The sequence below is a fragment of the Gavialis gangeticus genome, unplaced genomic scaffold (genome assembly GCF_001723915.1).
Source record: "Gavialis gangeticus isolate Ggan-Ray unplaced genomic scaffold, GavGan_comp1, whole genome shotgun sequence".
In the NCBI taxonomy this organism is placed as follows: Eukaryota; Metazoa; Chordata; order Crocodylia; family Gavialidae; genus Gavialis; species Gavialis gangeticus.
In genome coordinates, this window is record NW_017729034.1 from 19,756,760 (window position 1) to 19,776,851 (window position 20,092).

Sequence of the window (20,092 nt, forward strand, 5' to 3'; positions counted from 1 at the left end):
ACCTCCCTCCCTCCCTCCCTCCCTCCCTCACTATGGGGACCTCAATCCTTCCCCACTCTACTCCACCAGACTTACCTGCAGGGAGCTGCTCTCCAGGTTGCCTGGTGGCCAAGTGTATGTGTCTGTGCGCACATACACATGGTGGTCAGGCAGCAGACACCCTCCTCCTGCTCCCCCCAGCCCCTTGCTTGCTGGAACTCTGCCAGCCTTCAAGGGGAAACCCACTGTTTCCCACATTTTTCTTCTTTAAAGGACAACATCTGTTTTTTTTCTCCTTAAAATGAGAAAATCTGGGTTTTACCATGTCTTTCCATGGTGAATGGGAAACCCAGATCCCTGGTAATAAATAACTTAGTCCTATCTCCAAACCTGTCCCCATTTTCTTCTGTTCCTCCAACCAAAACACACACACAAACAGCAAAAGCTTCTGAGGACCACATTGCAAAAATAGTGATTAAAAATGGTTAATGCTTGATATCTTCTACCACGAAAGCTAGCTCTCAGCAAAACAGGCAGGAGTGAAGAGGCAGCCCCCACCTCTGAGTCAACTAATGAGTCATGATTTAAGAAATCCTGGACTCTTAAATCAAAACTCACTTGTCTGTTATTCTCACCTGGCTGAACAAGGAGTTACTGGAAGTCTCATTAGAGAATCCAGTCTGGCAAGATATCCAGACTGTTCGGCAGAGCAAAGAATTGTACAGAAGATATATACATATAAGATGAATTGGTTAGAATCCCAAAGCAGTTCTGGAGGTGAGAAAAGGAAGGGTATCTATGTTTGGTACCCGATCAACCTCAGTGTTGCAGTCTCTGCTCTGAGTGCTCAGTTGTGGGGAGCTCCGATTTGCTATTGTTGTTGCCATATCACTATTGGCTTTTGTTATTTTAATCTAAGAGAGTGACTTGTGATCAATAAAGGGCTGCTTCTACCTTCAACATTGATCCCTTACTTAGAAAAAGATGGGTTTCAGTCTCCTCCTGTCACTGACTACAATGTTCTAACAGCAAAAATATCGTAAGCATGTCTGAACTTGGTGCGCAGGGCAGGGTTAAGAATACAGGGAGGCATCAGTGCTTGTTCTGTTTGGAAAGCTTGTAGTACTCTATGGACAACTTATGGAAGGAAGCCCCTGTCTGTGGAAGTACATTTTTCCATCAACCCTTTAATCTAGCCCATGACTGAATGTGCCCTTGAGTAAAGTGTAACTACTTGTGAATAAACCATCATCTCCAAATACCAACCTAATATAGCTTTGCCCCTGTGATCTTTTAATATTTAAAGAATAGACAAGCTGAAGGGGAAGCTGTCTGCTCAGCCCCATGTGACCATGTGGATATTTCAGCGCAGTTCTTTTAAGATTGGCATTACTTATCAACTGTGCTTCTTAGATCCATTGCTTTACAGGCCTGCAAAGGCCTTTATGTTTTAGAAGCCCATCGTTGCTCCTGCCACCTTACATTTTTTTCATGGTGAACAATTACCTGGAAGATGAGTAGAATTTATTTGAGCTGTTCTTTCCTTGGCTGTGCAGCTATGAAATCTAAGCCAAAATCCATTTCACCTCATTGCATCTCTGTCTGCCCTTGATGTCTTGAGGAAAGCTAGCCTTGGTGCTGGACTGGGACGCAGATCTGGGATAAGTGTTCGACTTCATCATAACTTTTCTGTGTAGTCATTGCTCAGCTACTCAGTTAACTCTGTGCCTTAGCTCCCCCTCCCCAAGCTGGAGATGGTCCTTTCTTTTTCACACGGTTGGTTTGTCTTGTCTGTTTAGATTGTAAGCTCCTTGGAGCAAGGATTTTCTCTTACCATGGGTATGCCCAACATCTACCAGTCAGGTCCTCATCTTGGTTCAGACAGGTGGGCACTAGTATACTACTACTAATTAAACAAATCGTTTATCAGCAGAAGCATTTTCAAGGAATCCTCAGTACTTCATCAAGGTGGTGGATGCTGATCAGAAAAAGAATAATGTTGTGGTGTCACTGATGCAGAAACCTCCCAACAATGCACAAGATACACCAAAACTGGCCATTGGCTTTTTCATCTTCTGGGTAAGCAGTACCAGCCATTATGGGCAGCAAGTCTGGCATTTTAGGTGTGGTTTGGTTTTGCCTCTATATAGATATTAGAAGCTGAAATATGTCCTCCAATGCATATGGGAAGTGGCTGGTAACTTGAGCTAGAAGCAGCCATTTTACTTCAGTGTAGAATCTGACCTGGTGCATGTTAGAGTGCCTATGGGAAGAGGAAGATGTGGCAGACACACGTGGGCTCACTAATTCGGTGGGAGCCTCCTGTCTAAAACAGGCAAGGGTGATTTGCAGTCCTTCAGCATTGAATGTTGTGATTGTCAAGGCATTGTCACATATATTGTGGATATTGCAGCTGGTGGATTGTAAGTGGACTTGCCACTGCCCACAGAGGTTTTTAAAACTGGGAGAATAAATGACATCGAGACTGGCCTGAATCAAACATCACATATGAGCATTCTTGAATTCGAGGGAGGTTTCACTCAAAGCCAAACTCTGAGGTTCAGGAGAGTAAATGATGTCATAAATCTACTGGTTACTCATGAAAAAATAGAGCAATGCTCGTCCCAGATTTTATAGCCCATTAAAAATCAGCAGCAGTGATCTCTGGTGAGGAGTAAAAGGCAATATAAAGAGCATCCAGTCAGTGGAACTCCTAATCCTTGCCCACAATACTTCATATTGTGTAGTTATTAGTCCTGTAGGATGCTATAAGGGCAGTACCTTAAGAGTTACTGCTGCTGCTGCTGTAGGTGAAAAGGGAAATCTCTGACTATATCTCTTGACTAGGAGTCCCTCAAGATTCATCAAGCATTGGGCATTTCACTGCCCTCTGAGCTAATGACCCATTTTGTCCAAATAGTAGAAATGGTACTTGTTAGGACTGGATTATGAAGCCCATAGTTGCACTGAATAGTATCTCTATAAGCAGCTCTATTGAAATCATGGGAAGGAAGGGCCCTTGTCCACATAATGCGTTACCTAGATGCACCTCACGAAATGACAGCAAAAATTGCCATTTTGGTAGCTTGGTCACGTCTGCAGATACATGTTGACCTGGTTTTATCGTGGTAGATTTCCAATTATCGTGGTAAATTAAACCACCTCCAACATGTATTAGGTATTAAGGTATTAGAGCAGTCCTCATTGTGAGTAACAGCAGCACAGTCTGACCCTTGGTGAATTGCCTTTCCTTTCTGTGAAGTTATTCTGTATGTATGCTGGGAGCAGGCGTTTGGTGTGGGAGTGATATAAAGGGGGAGGGGACCCAAACTGACAACTTTCATACTAGATCATAATAAAAAGGGTTTTTTTGTCTAATCAAGAGTTTTGGAATAGAGGGCAGGTCTTTAGATTTGCTTGGTCTTATTGAAAATATGTATTTTTATCTCCTCAGGTTGAACCCCAGGTATGTTCACTTTATTTTCATCTTTTCTTTTTAAATGTTCAATAATTTCCAGAGCTGGAGGCAGCGGGAGGGGCGAACTCATTCAAAATTGAATTTTCAGTCTGTGTTGTCATTAAAAACCTGGAGAAATATGATCAATTCCAATAATTATATGTATGTGTGGACAGCATATATATAAGTACTGCCTTCTCGTATCCATATATTTATAAACAACATTCTTCAGGACTGAAGAGCAATCGCAGAAAGTGTGAACATTAACATTGATTTTGGCTGTATTGATTTCTTTAAGTTTACTGCAATACTTTAACTAATATTTTGCCTTTATTTTCTTGAAGTTTCCTTCCCCTTGGTGCATTACCAGTATATCTCCTTGCCTGATATGTCACAAATCCAAACTTTAATGCAGTAAAACTGTATCAGTTGTGACGCATAGCATATAGAAACATACACATATCACTGAAATGCAGCCACCTCTGGTGTGGGAAGCAGTTAACAAACACAGAGTACAGTAGAGTGCAGACAGAGAAGGTTGGCCAAGTTCACCCGTGTAAACCTCTGATCTTTCAAGAAGTGCCAGATATCCAAATGGTGTAGACCAAAGCCTTGCCTTTTGAGGGTTTGTCTGAAAGATCAATAAACAGTGGACCTGAGTCTGTGATAAACTTGTGTAACTTGTGTAGACCCCAATGGAGTTGTTTCTGAATATATTAAACAGAGGAGTGCCTAATTTATCTGCTGGTGATGTGTGAAGGGCTCAATTAATCTTACCAAGATGTGGATCCCTGTTTTTTAAGGAAGCCATAATTATCTCAAACCTGATACTTAGGATCCTTATGCATCCTGGTTTTCTAAGTCTGAAGATACCAAACACACACAAGATGATGCAAACTTTTTGAGTGTTCTTGCCAAAAGGGCCATGTCCTGAACTGGTGGGATTTGATACAGCCTTACCATCTTCAACATAGCTATACCATTTCACACCAGCTAAGGATCTGAATCTGCATGTCTGATGTAGCAATTGAATTAACCTGAAATCAGGAAGCCAAGTAGTGTATTATTCTATGCTCCAAGTCACCATTTCACCATAGAGCTCTGTGTTCCAATTTGACTGGGATCACAAATGGAATGAGTTTAGCAGTCATGGTGTCATCATCAGGAAATATTTGCCTATGGCCCACATCTGATGAAATGTCTAGCTCAAGTGGGGCCTCAGAATTTTATGCAATGCAAGACCCTTTTAATGGGAAGCTTAAGACCTGAAGAGAGAAGTTGCTGGCATTTATTATTGAGGGACACGGGCAGTCGAATTATGTAATTTTACCAGCCATATCGTTCTATACTATAAGAATGTCCACACCAGAGGGTGTCACTCTTATTATTGGTTTAAATTCAAACCTTAAATTATACAGAAGGAACTTTCCCATGTAAAGAAGGCCAGTTGCTTATGCAGCTTCTCCTTTCGCTGGGCCTGACTGGCACATGCTAAAATTCACCCACCTCTCACTCCCCCCTGCAAAACAACATGCTCTCATTATTCATTTTTCAGTACATTTTGAGACCCATCAAATCACCACTTGGAAGCAGAATAGATAGTAAGTGTTGGCAGGATGAGAAAGCAGCACTGTACAGCACAGGGTGCACAACAAAATGGATATGTCTGTATTTATTAAAGGGTTTCCTAGGGCTATGAGACATGGAGCACTAATGCATGGCTGGAAGGGAGGTTTAATGTTGTGCAATAGCTGGGTAAACATAGCTGGCCTGATTCTGATCTTGCACTAGCTTTACTCATTTGGGATATACAGGAGTTACTTCTGCGTTTTCAATGGAAGGAGTTCAGAGTAAGGCTCAGATGGTGTAAATGAGGATTGCACCATTCATTTCAATGGAACAACACCCATTTATACCAGCTGAGCATCTGGCCTGCAATACCTTGAAGTCCAAATATCTCCCCTGTTCCCAATAGCAGTCTTTTTTCTCCCCCAGACAGAAGGCTTATAATATTTTCTCCTGATGACATGGCTCATAAATAACTGTGTCACGCTGTATAACCATTCTAAATGGAATTTATACACTCTGATGTATTTGGGGGGAATGTGTTTAGTAAGGGCTTTTTTATTATGCTATCTTTACATGCCATCATAGTAATAGCTGTTACATTATATTTGTTTCCTCTTGACAAAAATATTGGAATAACAGAAGAAATATCAAGGTATGTTATTTCCTTTAAAAAACCAATGTAAAGTTGCTGCTCTGCTGCTAGGAGACATTTTTGGCTGGATGAAATATTTAACCAGGGTTCAAACCACTCATGACCATGATATGTCCCAGGGAAGCTTTTGCAAGAATAAAGTTATTTGCCTCAGTGCCCTGGACAAATTCCAGATTGGTTAACCATGCTTTGCCCATCTAAAATCCCGCCCCCCCGTTCTTTTTCACTTTCTACACTCTTGCATAGTGCTGCTGGGTGCTCTTAACTGCTGTTCCACACCAGAAATGTGCACATTTGGGGGTGGGTGGGGTGATTCCCATTTACACAAGCTGGAATTTGTAAAGCTATTTTGGATCAGTGTGGTTGAGAGGTGCTGTAAGAGTACAAAATTGCCACTGGCAACAATTTCCTTCAGTTCCAGGGCCTGCTGGATCGATTGCCAGCTGCATTTTTCTCTCAATATAAATTTATACCTTCGAAGAAACATTTCACCCCAGACCGAGACATCACCAGTTACTTTACCTTGAGCCAGGGCACCTATGTAATTATTCCAGCTACGTCAGAAGAAGGCCAGGAGTCTGAATTCCTCCTACGAATCTTCCTGCGGAGTCAAGATTACAGCAAGTAAGATTGTTATAAGTGCCACTTATATGAGCTGCGTTTACAGTGTGCAGAGCTAGAATGCTTGTTAGGACTGTTTCTATAGTCAAGGCAAGTACTGCAAAGTTTTGTTTTTATTGGTTTTGTGGAAAAATAATGCAAAGATCAGTTTTAGTGGCAAGGATGGTGTTGGTAACACTGGTAGGCATGTAGGCTAGGCACACCTTTCTGCAGGACTGCAGTCACAGAACACAACAATGCTCCATCTAGGGTTATCAAGTCAATGATCACATTTCCAGCACACATGCCCATGCTTTCCAGGAAAGCCTAAGCATTCATTAAGCATCATTTTGAGCATCGCATTACATTCTCTGTATCTGAGATGTCCCTCCAGCTGGTAGTAAACTTCTGTTCCAAGAAAAAAGGACTCATACCTTGTGTTAGTTGCTGTTGTTCTTAAATAATTCCATTGCAATAATGCTGATAGGTCCCTATCAAGATAAGTGCCCCGTTGTGCTAGTGTTCTGCAGAGGCATTAAAAGATGGCATGGTGCTTACAACTGAAGTACCTGATTCTGTAGTGCAATTTATGTGGGTTGATTCATTGCACAGATCAATAGCATTCCACAGGGGATGGAAAGTCAGCCAGTAAAGATAGGTTTGTAGATTCTGGAACAATGCTTGTAAAGTTATTTCTAGCCAACATAAATGCATTTCCTGTAAATGCACTACATAATGGCACTGCCACAATACCCTGCACTATACCCTGTATTTGGATTCTCACATAATATGGCCCACACTTCACTTAAGAGATTGTTTGATGAACACTTCCTCTGACTTGTGATAGCAAAACGTTCAAGCCTGCAGCAACAATTAGTTTTGAAAAAAGGCTTTAAGCTAGACTGACTTCACTGGGGTTATTCATATGAGTAACTGCTTGGTTATGCATGTTAGAGAGCTGCAGTCTGGGCCAATATAGTTTTAGCTTCTCTCAGGGGGAAGAATTCTGTCAGTTCCAGGACATGTCTGTTCTGCAGCTGTGGCACACCTGAGAGCACTACTAAAAGCCACATTCAACCAAGATGCTCCCGTTCTGCACATATCATCCCCCTTCTGCTGCTCTCCAGGTCTTTGGCTCCACCCCGCTTAAAGAGTAGCTGCAGAGGGTAACCTCAGACCAGTTACACTGTCTCATTTCTAGCTTTGTCATGTGGAGTTGAAGGGGGCGGGCAGGGTCTGAATTTAGTGGTCCTCTCAGGAGTGTTGCAGAGGTGGGATAGACATGCCCTTACTCACATCTGTTACTAACTGTGGCCTATAACCTCCAAGGTGTGTTGGCAGCCAGCTCTCATTCATAACCATTGGGAGCTTGTTACCTAAATACCTTTTGTGGCTTGGGGGTCTTACTCCACAAATCATCTCACTGGGCACGTCTACACAAGATGTTTACTGCTGAGCTGCCTAATTAGTTCTGCGGTAAACTCTCAGTGTCTGCATGTGCAGTGCTATTAGGACAGAGTAAACTAATTAACTCTGCCATAGATTAGAACTTGTAAATACAAATACTATCCTATAGCAGAGTTATTTACTCCATTGCAACACATGTATAGATGCTGACAGGGCTGGCTGGGGCATGAGGGTATTCAGTGTGGGGCTGTCAGCCAGCTAGCCACAAGCTGGAGCACTCTTATGACCCAGTACTGTCATGTTGAACTGGGTCAGAGCAGCTCTGGACTGGCAGACTGACCTCCCCAGACCTCCTGCCAGCTGGGGCTGCTCCAACACAGTGCAACATGTTATGGTCCTGGGCACACATGTAAATGTGGTACCCAGAAGCAATAAATTCTGGAGCAGTTTGAGCCAGAGTAAACTGCTGGGCACAACATCTACACATGTGCCCAGGACAGCAGCAATTTGAGCTGAAGCAGAGCAGGCCCAAGCTGGCAGAGGGCACAGGGGGGTCAGCCCTGGGCTCTGCCTGGCAGCATCAGGTGGCAGAGGGGCTGGCTGAGTCAGAAGCGTGCTAAAAGTGCAGAGCCATGTGGCTAGGCAGCAGACAGGAGTCTGGCCCTAGGCTGGCTGGCTTGATGAGGAGCAATTTACACCCATGGTCAATGTCTACATGTGAATTTAATCACAGTAAATCACCCCAACATAAGATAGTACTGTCCCCAACATTACTATCTTATTGCAGGATTAATTAGTTTACTGTGGCCTAATACTGTCACATGTGTAGATGGCGATGCTTTACTCTACAGCTAATTAGTCTACTCCACAGTTAAGCACATGTGTAAACATAGTCACTAGGCACATCAACACATACAATTAATGTGATGCAGTAATTGCTGGCACGTGTTGTGCCAGAGTTTATTGCTTCCAGGAGCCATGTTTAACACATGTGCCCAGGACCACAGCACATTGTGCTGGCTCAGAGGGGGCAGGGGGCTCAGAGGGGTCAGCCTGCCAGCCCAGGGCTGGTCCAACTTGGCTCAATGTGCTGCAGAGGGGCTGGCTGGAGCAAGAGGGTACTCCAGTGCAAGGCTAGTCAGCTGGCAGCCCCTGCACTGAAGTGCTCTCATGCCCCAGTGAGCCCCGCCAGTGTCTACATGTACATTTTGGTGCACTAAAGAATGCTACTGTAGGACGGAACTTGTGTTTACAAGTACTAACCTAAGGCAGACTTTATTAATTTACTGTGGCATAATAGGGCTGCACGTGTAGACACTCAGATTTTACTGCAGAGCTAGTTAGGCAACTCTGCAATAAACATCTCATGTAGACATGCTGACTGAGTAGCAAGATACTGTTCAGTGTGCACATCTGCATGAAACATTTATTGTGGCATTACCTAATTAGCTCCACAGTAAAGTCTCAGCATCTACTTTTACAGCCCTGTTGGGTTGCAGTAATCTAATAAACACTGCCGTAGTCAACACAAGGGCTATCTTACGGTGGCATTATTTAGTGCGCTGCAGTGCACATGTAGATGCTGGCTGGGGCACGAGAATGCTACAGTGCAGGGACTGCCTGCTACCTAGCCCCACAATATGCGCCAGAGTTTATGGCTGTGTAGGCAAAACAAGGGGCATGTGTGCATGACACTTTGAAGCAGGTTACATGCTTTTATACCACTTTAATGGTGTTGGTGTTTGCATGCATTGGTGGTGTATTGCTCAGTAATTCCAGCCGCTATAGCAAATTTGGTGGTGTAATGCACCTTAAAAAACTTTGGGTGCAGCAAACTAAAACTCCTCAGAGGAGGGGAGGGCGAGATGCTGGCAAAGTTTTAATTTGCTGCCCTACAGTTGTGGAGTGAAGCACTGGGCTCCATGCAGCTCCAGGGCTTTGCAGGAAGCCCGTGCAGGCAGCCTGGCAGCAGCCCGGGAAGATAGGCTTCACCCAAGAAAAGCGGTGAGCCTGATCTTTTTTTTCCTGGAGCCTGCCTGCCTGCCTGTCTGAGCTGTGCAGGGACCTGGTGCTTCCCTCTGCGGCTGCATGTATATTATGACTCCCTGTGCCCCCTGGGACTGCCCGAGCCAGTTGCCTGTGGCTGGGTGCCACCAGGAGGTGGAGGGGGGTCACCACTGCCACAGAGGGAAGCACCCCCCACCCCCGTAGTCCAAGGACTGCTCCTCCTGCTGGCAGCTAGCCCTCCCCTTCCTGCCACCGCAGAGGCAGGTGAGTTCGGGTGTGTGCACGACACGGGGGTTTAAAGGGCCCTAAATTGAACTCTTGTTTTTAAAAACCCACCGCTTCAATTTAGGGCCCCCGTTTCATCTACACATGCCCTATTGCATCACATTATTTGCACATGTAGACCCACCCAGTGTAGGTGAAGGTAGCAACTGGGAATGAAGAGTGTGACCAGGCCTACCACAACTGCCAGTACACTCAGAGCTAGGGAACTGCTGTAGTACAGTAAACACAGGGAAATATAAAGTATGTTGCAAATATTGCTTCTTCAACGAAAGCAAGATTGGAGTGCTGAGCACTGCTCTTTTATTTGCCTCAGTAACAATGAGGCCAACAGGTTAATTTTTATGTGGACTTTAAATTTGTCTTCTGTGTTAAACTTGTTGCTTTTTCATGTCCTCAAGTGCTCCTTGAGTCTTTTTATTAATAATATTAATCTTGTGTTTGTAACTATTAAACTGGCTAAAAGGAAATGAGGGGAAGATTTCCTAAAGATATGCTCAGTGTAAGGCAACAAGGATCTCTTGCCTCCTTGAGAAGAAAGCTCTGGTTGAGCAGACTATGGGCTTGATTCTCTTCTTCCTGATACTGGTGTAAATCCAGAGAAGTTAGTGCTCAGTGAAACAGGCATGAGAAGAGAATCAGGCTCATTTTGATCACTGCTACAGCAGTACACTCTTCCGATTTGACTGAGGGCCACTTGCAAGGTACAGCCCTCAAATGTGAGTCCTCAGTGTGTTTGCAAAGCAAGAAACTGGACCACACATAAAGGCATGTGCACAGGCTGTTTTTGCTGTTCAAATCCATTTTTATTTAATGAAGTAGCTTAATAAAGATCCCTAGGCACTGGATTGGTTATTGAGATTTATGAGGTCCAGTTATGAACCAAAGCCATGTGTTGCTCACTATTACAAGCATCACTGCTGACACACTCATGGTACCTGAAGAGTGGGACTCCCAGGCAGTGTCCACTACCCTCTTCTGCAGATCTGCACTCAAATGCTCTCTTTTCTGATATAACTCTTGTGATATTTTCTAGATACCCGACCACCAGGCTCAGCCCCATATTGCTAAAGGTAGGAAAATGTGAAAAGTGATTAAGATCAGGGGTTAGCATCTTATGATGGCTGAAAACCAGCTCTCAGCGGCACTTGGCCTGGCCTGGCATGCCTCCCTTCTCTGCCATTACCATGCTGCTGATCTCCTAAGTGTTGCCCCCATTGCAGCACTCCATGCTCTCTCTACACCCCCTTTGGCAGGCACTGCTTACTGTCACCACCAAATCTGGCCTTCACTGTTGCCATTGGGAATGGGAGTCAGTGATGGTGCAAGGCAGAGGCAGCAGCAGGTGGCCTGGGCACTGCCAAGGGGATGGTAGCTTGTGGTAGTGGCTGGGTCAGAAGTAGCTGTCCCTCTCCTCTGAAAGGGAGCCAGCTTCTGATTTAAACAAGTGGAGGTACATGAATCAGCTTTATGGTACAGGTGTTAAAAAGCCTCTTTTCTTCCCCCACTTTTCTCCCTCCTCACTACCATGGCTTTTGCTTTCTCTTTTGTCTGATGCCTTGATCTGGGCTCAGCACAGCCATTCTGCACTCCTTTGTACTATTTTGCTAATAAGACTAAGGCAGGGCTGTCCAATGGGCCTCATGTAGCCCATGAGGGGTTAAATAGTGGTGTCTGGGCTCCCTCTCCCTCTGGTGGGGCCTGCAGTCTGCAGCCCAGGGTACCTGAGAGGCACAGTGCAGTATAGGGGAAGGAAGGCACCTGGGCACATGGTGTAGTAATGGGTGCACGGTGCAGTGGAGGAAGAGAGGCATGCAGCATGCGCCCCAGAGGTCCATGCACCCCTAATGCGGTCCACAGGGTGTGCAGCCCCCAGCTGCTTAGAAGTTGGATAGCCCTGTACTAAGAGACCAGTTCATTGGAGAGAGAACTTCAGAACCAAGTCCTTGATATTTAGTGAATGCACCTGAAATCACTGTCATCAAGTCTATGCCAATCTGCAGCACTGCATGTTTACTTTCTACATGAGGATTAGTCCATGTAATAGAAGATGATGGATTGCCAGAAACAAATATTCTTTAATGCAGCTCTGCTCTGATCCTGATTCCTCTCACTCCTCAGTTATATCAGTGTCTCTCTAGGAAAGTTGGTGAAATGACACCAGTTATAACTACTGTGAGATCAGATTTGGGCCCACATAATTGCTGCCCATGTGCAGTACAATTTCTAGTCCACCTGCTAGACTAGCCCTCTGTGACTCAGAGACTTTCCAGAGCTGGCATTTTCTACTGGACATCCCCCTCCTGCCTTGTGTGGAGCTTCAGTTTGAAAAACACTATGCCTGATTTTCCTCTTGCTAAGAGCAGTGAAAAGTAGGAGTACCACCACTACATTGAATGGTGTCAGAGAAGAGAAACTCAAGCCCCTTTTTGGTAATGATCTAGTCAGCAATTAAGCCCCATTAATGAGAGCATAAACATAAGTATCTGTTACCCAGTTGCATTCAGATGCTGTCAACTTCCCCACCAAATGTCATTAACCAATATTTCGCCTTTTCTTAACATGGGACCTGATTCTACAAACCTTGCTCATATAAATGGTCCTTACTCATGTGAATCATCCTATTAAATCAGTGGAACTACTTGCATGGGAGACGATTAGCAGCCTGGGCCCAAAAGATGAACTCAATCCTGCCTATGCAGCCTTCCTCTCAGACATGTCTCCCTCCTTCATGTATTTCTGCCTAGGCTTCCCAATTCCCATTGTGATTTTCACATACTGCTGACCATCCATCTAAGATTCTTCTGACCCCTCCTTTGTCTCCGTGCTTGGAACCATTAGCATAATGAGGGGTGGGTGACCCAGGCACCAGCCTCAGGCACCTATTTAAAGGGCATGCAGAAATAGCAGTTGCCACCACTGTCCCAGAAAGCTCAGCCCCTGCCACCACCTGTGTAGGATGCAGAATCTGGGAGCTGCACCTCTGCTAGGAACATCCTTCCATTAAGGGACACCAAGGTCTCCCACTTGTCCTCCAAATCCTTTCTGAACCCCCACCCCTCTTCTATATAGCAGTAACATCTGCACGCTGCTTCTTGTCTAATCGCTGCTGCATCTCTTCTTTCCTTGGAACTGCCAGGTCTTTGAGGCACAATACTGTATCCTTTGTTATACATAGCTTGCCAACTATAAAGTGCTGTATGTATCTACAAAGCTACATAAATAACGAGGTTCTGCCCCCTACCTCTGTTGTGACTAATTTCTGTATGTGCTTGTTCTGCTTTAATCCAGGATGTATCCAAACAGAACCAAGACAACAACTATGAAAACATCTTTCTAAGATATGCTAAGCAGGTACCCTCAATAAAACTGCTTAATAGAAAAAAACAATAAAAAATGTGTGTGGCATTTTAAAAAAATAGCTGTTTTCTTGCCATCAATCCACACTGAAAAATGGCTTTAGAAATAAATGTGGGTTTATCAGTCCTCAAATGGATATCCTCAAAACAGTATTGATCTGCCTGCCAAAATCCAGAGGAAAAAGAAAAATGGAAGATGGAATAGAATGGCTAGCTTGGTATATTAGGGGATCATTGTTTGTTTGGGTTTTTTTTTTTAACAAGCAATTAGCAGTAAGTCTCGGATATTTTCCCCCTCTGATCAGGATTGTTTCCAGCTTGCATTTGCTGCATTTGGAAAGCATACATCAGTCAGTGTTGGAGTAATTGATTCCCGTTCTCTCTGAGCCAAGCTGTGTGTGTTCACAGGAGATGCTTTTAATGGTTTAATAAACTGTTATAAAGGACTCCTTGACTTAGTCAAGGGAAAAAAATTGCTGCCAAAAGCTTTTGCACAATAGACCTCTCACGGCTAATAGCTATATCAATGCATAAAGGTGAAAATGACACAGACAGTCATACAGAATGCACTGAAGGGGTCTTGGGGTGTAATGGGGACAAGGAAGGCAGATTGTATGTTAGTCTACAGATGAACAGATTAGATCTATGGGGTCAATGTACAAGAGGAGACAGTGGCTCAGAATCTCAGTTTGCTTATGCCAGAATAATAGTGAATAGATAAATCCTCTTGCAACATAAAGACAGGGTAGTCACTCTGGCCCCCTCTACACTTACAGGTACTGCGCAATTAACTGGTTAATTGTGCAATTACCTTAAGATGAGCTTAATTACCTTAAGTCTATTAGATCCCATTGTGCCTTTACCTGCCTGGTGGCCAAGAAAGAGGGTGTGCCTAGCATGCCCTTATGTATTCCTACTTGCTATACAAGTCTCCGGAAACTACTAGCAGGAGAAAGCAGCCTTATGTTGCTTGAACTCATGAGAGGAACGTTGCCCTGTACCTAGAGTTTGCAGGATTGGGAAGGGACACAGAGGTGGCTACATACCACCTCTTCATTCTTCTCTGAGTCACAAAAGAAGTTGGTGGCTGAGCCAGGCATAAAATAAGTGGACTTGTATAGAGCACAGGTTAACTGGTGTAGTGCACTGAGTACTTGAATGGATCATCTCTACCTTTAGGTGGCCCAACATCTCTAAGCAAACAATCAAATAATGAATTAAGCAATAGTAAAGGTTGCTGGGGAGGCCTGATACCCCGAACTCCTTGGTGCCAGATATGTCACTACATTCCTTCTCACTGACAAATTGATGCCAGAAATGATTCAATCTGAATCATAACAAATAGCATGTGAAAGAGAGTGCATCCATGAGGGACTGTTTCAAGTGAGTCAAGAGGGATAAGCTGGTGACCACACCGATGCTGATAAAACCCCAGGTAGAAACATATGTCAAATCATAACTCAAAACTTCCCTGCTCCCTCCTGAATTGGCAAGAGATCATTATTTCAGAGAAATGGGCAAAAATATAGAAAGTTTGTATCTGAACTGAATACAACTCTGCAGTGCCAAAACACACGTGGGAGTCTGGAGTTTGTACTTCCTATGACAACAGGCTCTGAGGGACCTGAAAAGCCACCACCCTGTAGTCAGTATAGCTGTATATTCACTACTGTATGTAGCTGTTATTCATAATTTTGCCTAGTTGCTGATATCCCAGTAAACCACTGTATAATTCAGAAGAATTTTGCTTTGGCTTATCTTGTACATCTTCAGATAAAAAAGACCCCCCAGAGCAATCCTAGGTGGAACAAGGTGAGGTGGGGGTTAAACCACCAGATAGGGAGGCCTGAATCCTATGCTTTGCTCAGCCAAAGACTTCTTTTGTGACCTTGGACAAGTAACAGGTTCAAATCCAACATCAGGTTTAGACAGGTAGGCATGCTGTCAACAGGAGAGCACTCCTGCAACTGCCTAGCCCATGGCTTGCTTGCTAGCTACAATGTATCACAGAGAAGTAGCTAAAAAAACCCCTCCAGCAAGGACTGGGAGTTAGAACCTGAGTCCTCCAGGCTACAGGCACGTGCCCTGATCACAAGGTTTCCAGGCTAAAAAGTAGGTGGTTTCTTTGTCAACCTTCCCTGACGGAAGTTGTGTTATCCTGCCAAAAGGAGATTGGATGTGGATCTTAAACCCTCCAAAGCTCCTTATCTATATGAACATGGGGAGGTTACTTCTCCACTCTGCCTTGTGGCAATAATATTCAGAAAGCACTTTGAGATGCTTGCATTGGCAATGCTGATTATTGGTCTACAAAGAAAAGAAAATGGTTCAGAGAGCCCAATTCATCCACCCAATTTGCAGCTGTATCAGTCCACTAACCAATGGAGTTACTTCTGATTTCTAGAGAGTGAGGAAAAGAAGTCAGGGTCAAGGTGAGAAATAAGGAAACCCAGTGCTTATGAAGGCTCTTGTTTGTTCTGCCTTAGGGTTCAGAGATCAATGCCTCACAGCTGCAAAGACTTCTCAATGAAGTGTTCCTGCAAGGTAAACCACTTTGGGGTCTACTTTGTGTTCATTGTGCTTCCTTATTCTTGGTCTACTGTCAGAGTGAGGGCTTCATGCTAACTTGGATGGTCCTAAGCAAGTGCTCACTCTGGCTGGGAGAACTGTTTTATCCAGAAGAACTGAAAACTCTCCACTGGGATTCCCTTTGTGCTCAAGAGTTATTTTAGAAAAAGTATGATCACGTGAAGGGAAAACACATAGCAAAATAGTTTTACAACCTGGACCAGATTCCCATAACATACCCCAGTCATAATGGTCACAGAGATGAGCACATGTTGCATCTTCAGCATCTCAGTATCACCACCCTTCCTATCAGGATCCCTGAGGTTTGAGAACTTTGGAACCAGCAGGCAGAAGCCCAGGCCACCAGGCACCCAGCCAGCCCCCAGCCCCAGCAGGAACCAGTGGGAACCAACAAACACCTGACTTGAGGGCTATAAATCCTCCCACTTGTTGCAGGCCCTTGTCCCAGCAACAGCCTTATTTGGTGCAGTTGTTTATGACACTCCTGACTTCAGTTAAATCTTGTTACTGCCTTGAATCTCCTGGCCTCAATTGTTTGCTCTGACCATGACCCTCTTTTGACATCCTGGAACTGGGACTGATACCTAGCGCTGACCTTCTTTTCCATTCTGGTACACCCCTAATCATTAAGACTGACTGCCTATGCCCCAGTAAACTCTTACACCCTTGTTCTAACCCTTAGTGTCTAAACAGTGCTATAGTGGCCTCTCCATTCAAGAGTATCAATCAACCAAGAGTACAATCAAGTGTATCCCTCTTTTTCCTGCCCTGGGTCCCATACAGATCCAGCCCTGACCCACCTGCAACCTGTCCTGCTGTTTTAGCTCTTGGACCTCACACAGCTATACTGAGGTCCTCTTACTATGAGACTGCAGTGCCTCTGCTAGCCAATCCTTACACCACTTTGCCAGTGGCCCTCCACCATGCCTCAAAGCCCTGACATCCCTGTTTTATTTTACTCCTAACCTTCTCACACAGCCCTGGTCTGTCACCTCAGACTTGACTTCAACACTCGCTTGTCAAAGTCTGATCTTGGTCTTCCCCATTCCCCAGACTGTTCTACCTGCCAGCAACTAAACATTTGATATAGTATATGACTAAGTCCCAAAACAAGGGATCAATGCAATTATTTACACAAGGACTCCAACATGCTGTAGAATTCATTCATCTGGTCTAAAGAGTTTTTTTTTCTGTAGCTTTAGCTTATTTGCTCTTTATTTCTAATGAGAAATGATTCCATCTGTAAAGAGGGAAAAGGGGAGCACCAGCATTGTGTGGAACCTAGGTAAACCGTGGGCTCATTTGAGAGATGTGACACAGCCCCTTCAGGAAATCTGCAATTCTAATTGCAACTCCTCCTGCTGTTTCAGAGCCTGTGCCAAATCCTGGGGCTGAAACGGATTCTCCATTCCATCCTAACAGTGACATGTGCAATCGCACTGGCAGAAAGTGAAGAGTTAACTCCATCATGTACCATTGCTTTTCTTAATGCTCTCAGGCAGCCCTCTTAGTCTAGCCATCTGATCTTTTTTTGTTTTATCAATTCTTATATAGATCAAACGGCCAGCCTAGGAGAAGGATTCAGCCTTGATTCATGCAGAGGCATTTTAGCTCTGATGGATGTATCCTTTCAGCAAAAGCAATAAACTACCCCTGCGCTGTCCATTCTGGCCTTGAGTTATGGCTGAGCTGAGCCTCTCATTGTGAGAACTTGCTAGTAAATATTTGCCATGATTTCCAGTAACTAACATTCCCACAGTATGTTTGCAATGCACCCTTGCTCTGCATCTCCCTGATGATAGTGTGGTTGGGGTGGGGGCATATTCCTCTCTCTCATTACTTCAAAATATGTTACTAGTAATTACATTGCACTTGTCTTCAGAGCTGTCAGTGATTAATATGCCATGGCTGGCCCCCAACTTTAAAAACATCTATTGGCTCCCATGCCAAACCTTTGGATTTGGCAAGGCCCACTCCATAGCTAGCACTCATGGGCAGATCCAAGATTTACTAAAGGTCAGGGGAGGGAGCAGCATATTGCCCCTCACACTATGTGGGGATGGGGGCAAGGCATGGCCAGAGCCCCTGGGATAGCAGGAAGCCAGGCAGAGAGCAGGCACATGAAGGCTAGGGACCCACCCACTGCCACCACTGCTACACTCCCTGGCTGACCCAGGCACTGGGGAATCCTGAGAGGTGTTCCTGCATCACTTCAGCAGGGGGCTGTGGGGAGGAGCGATGCTGAGGGCAGCAGCAATAGCACTCAGATTCCTCCTTCCAGTGCCTGCTCCCTGCCTAACCAACCCCGTCCCCAGAGTGCCGCGCCTCCCAAAAGGAGGAATCTGCATGCTACTGCTACTGTCCCCAGCTAAATCCAGCTCCCTGCGCAGCTGCTCCTTGCAGCCTGTGTCTGGAGTAGGGCTGGAGGAGCTCTGGGGCTCCTCCTGTGCCTGTGCCTGTGCCTGTGCCTGTGCCTGTGCCTGTGCCAGCCAGGGACAGTGGCAGTGACACAAGGTGGGTTCCTCCCTCTGGTCCTGCTCCTAGCCAGTGAGGGACATGGGGAGGGGAAGCAGCAGAGAGCAGGTGCAGGAAGAAGAAACCCACCCATTACTGCTGCTCTCCCCTGCCAAACCCGGCACCCCACATACCCTGCACCTGGAGTGGGGCAGGAGTGTCTTAAGCTTCACCTGTGCCACTGTGGGTCATTTGGCGACAGTGGTGGCAGAAGGGGGTGTGACTGCACTGGTGCACCTCTCACCCCCCACCCCCCATCTGCCCTTGCTAGCACTCTTCCTGTCCACCTTTCCTTCAAGGCTGCAAGCTTGGCTTGTCTATAAACTGGTGATTCACGGCCACTGCTCTAAGTGTATTGTGACAACAATTAAGCTATGATTTCTGCTGGCCACTCAAGCCCTGGCCAGTGTCTGAGGCAAGACACTGTGTCACTCTGGAGTCACATGAAGATGCCTGGCACACCATTCTTCCTTTGGTGTGTGCCTTTTCTATTTAGATGGATCACACAGTCTTTTTACTGTTAACAAGACAACATTGGAAATACATTGCTGGCCCTTGTAGAACAAGAAGGTTCCTTGATGAAAACATAAATTCTCCCCTGTGCATTCTCTCTCTTGCTGTCTCCTTTTTTTCTGGGCCTTGGAATAACTCTGAGACACTGCCAGACCATTTCAGATTGCCAGAGAATGAATAAAAATGACCAGCAGCTCCTCTCTTTTTTCCCAGCTTTTGTGTATCTGTCTGGAGAGAGACACAGGGAGACTTTTCTGTTGCTATATCCCTTGCTGCCTAAGTGGTCATTGTGAATTCACGGCATGTGCAGGGAGATGACACAGCCACTCTTTGCCCCACTATTCCATTTTTATTCAAGACAGATTTTGCATTCACTAAGTTGCTGTATAACCATATACAGTGTGACCCTACTGGCCTTTTAAAGACAGGAACAGCCGCACTAGCTAAGTTTTGTGGCAGCAGCAAACACCCGCTCTCGTTTCGCTGGATCTCAGTTCTGCTTTATGAGAGCTTGAGCAGCCACTGACACCTTAAGTGAAGTGCTGTGCTAGCAGGGGGGTGGCAGCTTGAGGAAGCCTTTATCTACAGAGGACTGAGGCAGGCAGGATACCTCCAGCAGTACTAGAAACAGACTCACTCCAGAGTAGCTGCTGTGCTTCCTTAATGGAGCTACTGTGAGCACTCCTCAAGGCCAACTTAGAACTACTAAGCAGGGTGCAAAGGAGACTAGGTCCATGGGCTCTTCTCTCACAATTAATAGTGACCCCTTGGGGTGTCTGGTTCTGCTTGTGGGTGATATGACTACTATATATCTTATGTTCATAAAGCACCCCCCCCCCCTCAGGAAATGAATAGCACAAAGGCTTCCTGAATGTTGGCTACAGGGATGGTGATGCTTCCTGGTGCTCTCTTCTACCCTAGTGCATGCTAGTGTGAAAGCAACAAAATCTAGTCCAGGGTGATGCCCTGTAGACAGCATGCACAGAGCTGCTGTGCTTACCCGCTGAACCTCACAGAAGTGGCAGAACCACACTAAAGCAACATTTGTTCCTGCCCAGATGCAGCTGCATTTCAGTGGGATCATGTGTTTGAATGGATTTGTAACTTGAGGATAATACTCTGAAATGAAATGCAATTAAAAAAAATATAAGATATTCATTGATT

General features: G+C 45.1%; 1 protein-coding gene across 1 annotated transcript in view; it reads left to right on the plus strand.

Annotated features, from left to right (window-relative positions):
* The window catches only part of CAPN13 (calpain 13), a 109,895-nt gene that overhangs the window by 56,326 nt on the left and 33,477 nt on the right, over nt 1-20,092 (plus strand). The window contains exons 11-17 of the mRNA XM_019526690.1: nt 1,910-2,124; nt 3,434-3,445; nt 6,040-6,281; nt 10,990-11,026; nt 13,245-13,307; nt 15,799-15,856; nt 17,456-17,523. Coding sequence (XP_019382235.1) covers nt 1,910-2,124; nt 3,434-3,445; nt 6,040-6,281; nt 10,990-11,026; nt 13,245-13,307; nt 15,799-15,856; nt 17,456-17,523 — 695 coding nt within the window. The remainder of the gene's footprint in view (nt 1-1,909; nt 2,125-3,433; nt 3,446-6,039; nt 6,282-10,989; nt 11,027-13,244; nt 13,308-15,798; nt 15,857-17,455; nt 17,524-20,092) is intronic.